Raw genomic sequence first — 7,662 nt, 5'->3', positions numbered from 1 at the left:
TTTTATAAAACAATTGAGATTTGATAGAAGGCAAAGAAAGAATTTTTCGTATTTTCGGTACATTGAAATTTATTATTATTTTTTGTTAAATACACCGAAATTTTTCTCTTGACCAAGGGCAATGACTAGGATAAAAATCAAGGATTAAAAAATGAAAAAGATAAAATATGACATATGAGGGTGTAGGGTAGGTATAGGATAGGACAGGTTTGTATTGTATTACTATTTACTTTGTTTATTTTTCAAGAAGAAAAAACACCACACTCTTCCTCTCTCTCTCTTACTTTCTCTTTCTCTCTCTCTCTCTCTCTCTTCAAAACTCTCTTAACGCATATTCACAGATGGGGAGGTGAATCGTGGGTGTTTAATGGTACAAACCTGCTTTTTGAAGAGAAAGAGAACCTGATGCCCTTTTGATGTGTGACTGGGTGGTGCTGTTTTTCTCACTTCTCTCTCTCCATCTAGAGTCTATTAATAGTCTTCAAGACTTCATTTTTCTCTCTCATTTCGCAGACCAAACCAACCCAGGAAAAAAAAAGAGCTTCAATACCAAATAATCCCCATCTAAGCTAGCTGCGATTTCTTTGATCTTGGGTTTGTTTTCTCTTCCTCAAAAACTGCTTCTTTTTTGCATTTTTTTTTTCTCTTTCTTGCTTGCACAAAATGGAAACAAGACTAGAATCTGGTCATGGGATTTAAACTAGATTTTGTTATCTCAGATGTGTTGGGATTTAAACTAGATTTTGTTTTGCTCAAAGATTTGGACTTCTTTCTTTGTAAATCTCTCCTCTCCCTCTACTTGTTGGGTTTTTGTCAGATTAATTTCTTGTCCAAAAAATTCATCTTTTGGGGAGTTCATAAATCATGATCTCATGCTGTTGCAACTTCAAATCTTCCATGATTTTGCTATGAAGAGACTGGATTTGTTGTTAAACTACGGTATATAGGGATTGTTGAGTCTAAAGTCTCAAATTTTGACCAATATTTCCACATAAAATATCACTCCCATGAACTTTTAGACTCCAGAAAAAATTGAATATCTTTACTTGTTGGGTTTTGTTGTTTGCCTATTTTGTTCTTTGCTTGCTCAATTGGGTTCCTTGTTGTTTCGATGTTTTTGAAAAATAATTCAGATGCTTTAATTTCACTCATTCGCTTCACATAAAATAACGTTTCTTGAAGGGTCTGGGATAATAATAATCTCCTGCCTTGTTCATAATCTGGGATCCTTCCTAAAAAACCCATGATCTCATGCTCCTTTTTCCTTCTCTTAATTGCAGGTTGATGTTATGGATGAAGATTCTAATGGGATTGTTTGATTTTTCTTCACTTGCTGCTTTCTGCTAGTGTTTGTGGTGCTGCTCGGAGTGAACAGTAATAGTTCTAGAGAGAGAAAGAAACTTAGAGAGAGAAAGGGTTATTATATATGCTGAAATCTAAGTTCAAGATAAGGTGTGGAGGTAGAGAAGATATTACTAGAGCTTGTGACTGTTGGGAAAACAGCACAAGTAGAAGAGAGAAGAAGAAGCAGCTTTTCATCAGATGTTATCTTTTGAAAAACTTCCACCAGATCCCCCATGTCATCATCCCCAACCTTTGATAATCAACGATGCTAGTACTAGTCATGAGCAGCCTTTAGATCTATCCAATAATCCACCCCTTCCCAAATTCTCCATCAGGTATAATTTCTCTCTCTCTCTCTCTCTCTCTCTCTCTCTCTCTCTAGAAATGAAAATATGAACAGTTGATGATGATCATAACTTGGGTTTTTGTTTTTCTTACATGGGTTTCTAACTGCTTCTCTTTTTCTTGTGTGATCTCAATGTTTATCGCATACCATCATAGGCTTGTTGAGTCAGATCCAGAGAGAAATGCAAATACGTGTGGTGTTGTTGCTTGTGGCTCAGTCCAACATATGGGGGGCCTTAAGTCATGACCACCCCATCTTTGTCTCTATTTTTAGTGTGTATTTTGGGGCTTTTTTTTCCCTGCTTTGGCTAATAAACGAAACTCGTTCACGGCTCTTAATCCCCCCCAAAAACCACACGTTTCTTCTTTTGATTAATTTCCCTAATCCATGCTGTTAATCCACCCAACTCAATGTTAATTGTTGCTTGTGATTTCATGTCACCCTACCTTAATTTCCCATGAGTTTTAATTAGTCTCTCAGACGGCGTTGTTTAGAAGAGAGAGACTTACATGAAACGGAGCGCTCAAGTTTTAATGAATCTCTCAGACCATATCTGCAGACATCATATGGATTATGGATATTACTCTCAACTGTTTCTGTGTGTTTGTGTATTTTCTTTTTCCTTTTTTGCTCCAGTGTCCATTTATTTATTCCCTTTCTTTGATTAGCAATTTTCATACAATAAAGCTTGAGTTCTCTTTGGACTCAGTCTAAAGGTGGCTAAGCTTAGCTGATTGGAATTGACCATTTGTGTGAAGAATCAGATGTAAACGATCTTTTTACGTTGTGCAGAGATTATGTTTTTACTTCCCGGAGCAAGAATATCGGGACCAACTGGCCTTTTTCTCAGAAGAATTTGCAACTTTGCTTGAAACATGGTGTGAAGGATCTGTTGCCACCATTTGACAATCTTGATGAAGTAAGGAACCAACCCATTAAGAGATGCATGGTTGAAAGCGAAAGGAAAGCCACTCTTGATGTTTCAAAATCTTCCGGGCAAGATGATCATGCAGTATCAAAGTCTTCATATACCAAGCTGAAGGAAAAGCTAACAGAAGCTTGCACAGACACTACAACAACCACTTCATGCAGGTCTGAAGGAGAAAATGATTTTCCATCCACACTTACGAGTATTTCTCAATCTGAAATAGAAGAGTCAGTTCCTACGAACAGGCCGTCAAGGTTGCTGTTAGAAACTGATACTTCCTTGGAAGCTGCATCAGTTGAAGCAGTTGAAGCAGCAGGTCCTCCTGTAGTTGTTGTCAACAAAACAGGAAGCACGACTCGACCCTCGGGTAAGAAGTGCAGATTGGTGGTGAAATTCAGCAGCCACTCAGAGAGAAGCTCAACCGAAGATATTGCTTCGAATATTACTACCATTTCAGAAACAATGACTTCAAAAATTTGCCCTGTTTGCAAAACCTTCTCATCGTCCTCTAATACCACCTTGAATGCTCACATTGATCAGTGCCTTTCCGGGGAGGCAACTCCCAAGTGGACTGTGGATTCAAAACCGATTACAAGGTACAGAATTAAGCCGAGGAAGACCAAATTGATGGTGGATATATATACCACTGCCCAGCATTGCACATTAGAAGATCTCGATAGAAGAAATGGTTCGAGCTGGGCCACGAGCGTTTCAAGCTTGCCTACTCAGGATAAGGAAAAGTCTGAGATGCCGGTTGAAGAGAAAAGGAAAAGAGTATCTTCAGTCCATCCCGATGATATTGATGTCGGTCCAGTCTATGTAGACGCCAATGGCACGAAAGTTAGGATTTTATCGAAGTTTGATGATGCACCATCGCCATCAGTGCCCAAAGCAGTAGAGCATCTTCGACCAAGAAAACCTTTGAAACCTGGTAAAGGAAGCAAATTCGTTTCAGCAAAAAAGCAAAAGCGCCATGCATCTAAACATCACAAGTACCTTAAGCTTGCTCCTCAAAGCAAAGATTTTCTCTCTCCCAAGGCTCATTCTTCTCAGGTACGCCGCTCTTGCTTTCTGTTGCTTTCTGTAGTTACTTTCGGCGTAAGTCTCACCACCTTATTGACAGCATGCGCTTCGATGTAATAAAAGGAAAACGGATAAAGAAAAAAAAACATTGCTATATTTTTTAATGACAATTATATGTATATGCTCTCAATATGCTTGAATCCCAATGCGATTCCTTGGACTTTGTTGGTTGTAGCATTGCTTTTTCCATTGAATTAAAAGGTTTTCTTTGTTGCAAATGTGGTGGTTTTTCAAAATTAACATGCGGCGAAATTGTGTTAAGCAGATTCATGGGGGTCAAGAAACCTGTGGAGCGAAAGAAAATTCCGTGGAAGGACAGCAAATGGAAAAGCAGCTCAATTCCTGTAATCCCGGAGCTTTAAGAGGATGGGCTTCTTCCAAACGCACTGGCGTTGTAAAGAAGTTGAACAAGAAGCATGTGTCTCAGAACGTTTTGGTTGAGAGTGATCAAACATGTTTAGATAACTGTCGTGTGGAGGGAATCCGTGGTGGAAAGGTAATGAATTTGTCGGGAAATCCAATTTCTTCTCCTGAAAATAGTGGGAGCACAGAGAATGCATGTGATGAAGCTCAAGCTAGTGAGAAAAGCGACTGCTTTCTGTGGAGAACGAGAGCAGGAAGCCCCTTTCCTGGTGAGCAAGGCCAGCATCAGTTTAGCCAGGACAGAACTTTTTCACCCAATAGTTGCATGCTAAACCGTACTTACTCTGACGTGAACTTTGCACCTGTGTTGAGCAACAATACAATTGGTTCCGCTGCTGATCTCACCAAAAATTTTGATAGTCCCCATCGTGCTAGCAAAAAACTATCTAAGAGCCGTGATCCCCCCAGATCAAATTCTAGGAAATTCCTCCCACCAAAGAAAAATGTGTCGGCTATTGGCAGTCAGGTATCTTTGACTGAATCCAGTCGCAGTGTTGCTAAGAATTGCTCAGCTGCTAAGAATCAAGGGCAAAGGGAAGAAGCAGATAAAGAGGTTGCTGCCTGGGATCCTGAGGCTGATCAACAGCATGATTTCATGCATAATTTTGCTGGAAAGCGGTTTAGAAAGGATAGTAGCGATGAAGTATTGCTATCCAGAAGCACTGTGTTGCAAAGGAGAAAAGGTAGAGGTTCCTTAAGTAGCTCTAGAAGGAATGAACCCATGGCCTTGGAAAGTTCTCAATTTGCACCCGAGTTTTATGGAAATGACGAGAGGGAAAAGATGGATACTTCTGGTACTGTTCGTGATGAATATCTGGAAAAAGTTGATGGCCTGGGAGTTGCTGAGAGAGAGGATCAAATCCATGATCGTGACATGATTACTGAAAAGCCTTCCCTAATTGGTTTCTGTGAAACCAAAGCAGTAACGAGTCCAACTGATCCAAGCATTAGTAATGATGAGCAAGAGATGTTTTATGGTGATGAACTGCAAGATGGCACACTTGGGCAGAATGTTCATAGCACGGAGGAAATGGATGCTCAAGATGGCCAGGGAAGCTATTTTCCTGAGGTTGATCCAATACTTATACCAGGGCCACCAGGATCGTTTTTGCCAAGTCCTAGGGATATGGGGTCAGATGATTTTCAAGGGAATTCGTCACTAACCACGAGCCGAGTTCAATCATCTCAAGATCAACTCGATTTCATTGATGGGGATTCATCAGATTCACCTGTTTCTACAACATCAACCATCTCTAATTCCAGAGGGACAAAATTTGATCCGAAGTATTCTGAACCCTTATCATCCATAGGACCTCAATCCGCTCAAGACAAGATTGGGCCGGGCCTATCGCGTGCAGTTAGTGGCACTTCTGAAGAAATTAATGCCACTGTAGCTCAACGGATAATTAGTACAGCAGCTGACGGACTTTCTTTTGATAGAGAAAACCATAAGGTCAACAAGATATCTCTCGAGAGGGGACCTATCAGCTTCAAAAGTAACGATCAGCCTTGCTGTTGTCAACGGAAGGATAGAACTTCTCAGGGTGTGGCTTTAAATTATCAAGAATCATCACTATTAATGCGGCGAGCAATGGCAGTGCCTGCCATGGGAATGCAAATGGGTGGCAATCCAAACACAAGAACAAACACTTTGGAGTCGGGGTCTGACATGACAGGTTCGTTCTTTCTGAGTGGTTGTACAACATCGAGATCTGAACAGGTAGTTTTTCCTGTCACCAAGTCATCTTCCGGTCACCATCCTTCGAAGTGTTCTCCAGATGGCAAAGGGAAGTTGTCCGGTCACGGTGATTGCGATTCTGTTAGTCCATCCGCTTCTAATTCGATACTCAGGCTAATGGGAAAGAATTTGATGGTGGCCAACAAAGATGAAGATGCATCAGCTCCACCGGTGCAGGCTCAACCACATGCGCAAACTAACCAACTAACTTCACAGTTTCCAACATTCTCAGGAATTGTTCCTGGCAATCTACAGAATCAGTTTTACCAATCCTTTCAACATAATTTCCCTCATGGTTCCGTAATCTTAGGTCAAGATCCACATAACAAGGTGGGGGAATGTTTTAGAAGCTATAGCAATCCGAGGACACCACAAGTGGTTGCACGAGGACCTGGAAGCTTGTTTCCAAAACATCGTACAGATGGCAGTTTTGTGTCATCCATGGAGCCTCATGAGCATAAAGGCGATTGTAATTTTCCAATGCCACAGAACATGTCTATAAGCAAACCCATTGGAGGAGCACCTGCGTTTCATATGGAGAGAATTATGAACCCTCCTGACCGCCAACGCAAAAATGTACATTCTGCTTTCAGTGCCGGTAAAGAAATTATCATCATTGATGATATTCCGGAAAGTGAAGCTGATTTGGCCTGCAATGCTGCAAAGTACTCAGAAGGGTTGACGGAAAGCCAAGTAGTTTGTTCCAGCATTCCAGTACAAGCGGCTCCCAGTTATAACTCAAAGCATGTGAAGAATCCTTTCTCTCGTTACGAGTCACAGGAACCTTCTTTACGTTGCGGATCACCAGTTTTGTACAACACCACCTTGCATGCAGTTCCCTCCAGGCTAGCCACTAATAGTAGTCCTGTTAAATGGAGCTGTACTACTTCAGAAGGCTCGGGTGTGCTGCAGCGGGCCCCTTTTCTTGCAGCACCATCTCCAAGAGGACATCTGAGATCTACACTGTACTCTCCGAGCTTGTCATAGCAAAACATGTCACGTTTGAATGTTGAGCACAAGGTTTTGCATTAATGAAACTTGTACTGATCGTAGCTCGTAGATCACTGATTTCCGGAAACTTAAAGTCTATGGCAAAGAAATGGCGAAAAGTTGACCAAAGATGGAGCCTCCACATGCTTATGCTGTTTACCAAATGTTGATTCGAAATGATGCAATTTTTTTTCAGGTTTCTGCTTAGGCATGCTTTAAGCTACCCAGAGAATAGACAGTGTTTTACAGTTGACATAAAATCTTGGCTCGGAAGTGAATATTCTCAAGCATCGGTATAAGTCAAGTGTTTATGTATTTTCTGTCCCTTTTTCTTCTTTCTTATAGAATTTTGTTAGAGGTACTTGTTCCTTGTGCGTTTGGCCTCTCCTTGATCAAATGTGAATTACAGCACCATGTTCTAGTCTTGAAAATCGATTTTTTTTTTCCGGTTGATCGCGAATCCCGAATCCCGATTCATCTGCAGTTCCGTTAATTAGTACTCATTCGACTACTTCAAAGATAGATCAAATTCAATTGCTTGGAGGGCAAGAGCTTCTTTATAGTCTACGTTGATTCATCATTATTTTTAAGAAAATTTATATAAACATATAGCTAAGTTATATATAAAACTGGAATTGAATATATCTCTCGTTTTTTCTGGTCTGGAAGTAAAAATGTTGATGCTTATTAAAAGTCCTGGTAATGTCAATTGATCTTGCCATGAACAGAAGCTTCGGAATGCATGGTTGCAAATGAAATGGTAGTCGAGATAAAATTTGCATACACCAAATTACCTTTGATCACAGAATA

At 40.5% G+C, this 7,662-nt stretch overlaps 1 protein-coding gene across 2 annotated transcripts; it reads left to right on the top strand.

The window, feature by feature from the left end:
* The first annotated feature begins 255 nt into the window (after positions 1–255).
* Positions 256–7,283, top strand: LOC103431073 (uncharacterized). 2 transcript variants are annotated; one of them, XM_029099506.2, is made up of 5 exons: positions 257–420; positions 514–594; positions 1,281–1,679; positions 2,483–3,671; positions 3,967–7,283. In XM_029099506.2, the coding sequence occupies exons 3-5, from the start codon at positions 1,543–1,545 to the stop codon at positions 6,847–6,849; spliced, it is 4,209 nt and encodes a 1,402-aa protein (XP_028955339.2). In that variant the 5' UTR covers positions 257–420; positions 514–594; positions 1,281–1,542; the 3' UTR covers positions 6,850–7,283. The 2 variants fall into 2 exon arrangements, with proteins under 2 accessions (XP_008367442.3, XP_028955339.2); XM_008369220.4 differs by having other exon boundaries at positions 256–594.
* The last annotated feature ends 379 nt before the right edge of the window (positions 7,284–7,662 follow it).

Source organism: Malus domestica, chromosome 03, assembly GCF_042453785.1.
Source record: "Malus domestica chromosome 03, GDT2T_hap1".
In the NCBI taxonomy this organism is placed as follows: domain Eukaryota; kingdom Viridiplantae; phylum Streptophyta; class Magnoliopsida; order Rosales; family Rosaceae; genus Malus; species Malus domestica.
Note: the sequence above shows the minus strand (reverse complement) of the source record. Positions and strands in the feature narration are given on the sequence as shown.

Coding starts and splice junctions, on each gene's coding strand:
- LOC103431073 (XM_008369220.4), top strand. CDS start 1,543: ATGTTATCTTTTGAAAAACTTCCACCAGATCCCCCATGTCATCATCCC. Junction 1,680..2,482: donor CTTCCCAAATTCTCCATCAG/GTATAATTTCTC, acceptor TACGTTGTGCAG/AGATTATGTTTTTACTTCCC. Junction 3,672..3,966: donor CCAAGGCTCATTCTTCTCAG/GTACGCCGCTCT, acceptor TGTGTTAAGCAG/ATTCATGGGGGTCAAGAAAC.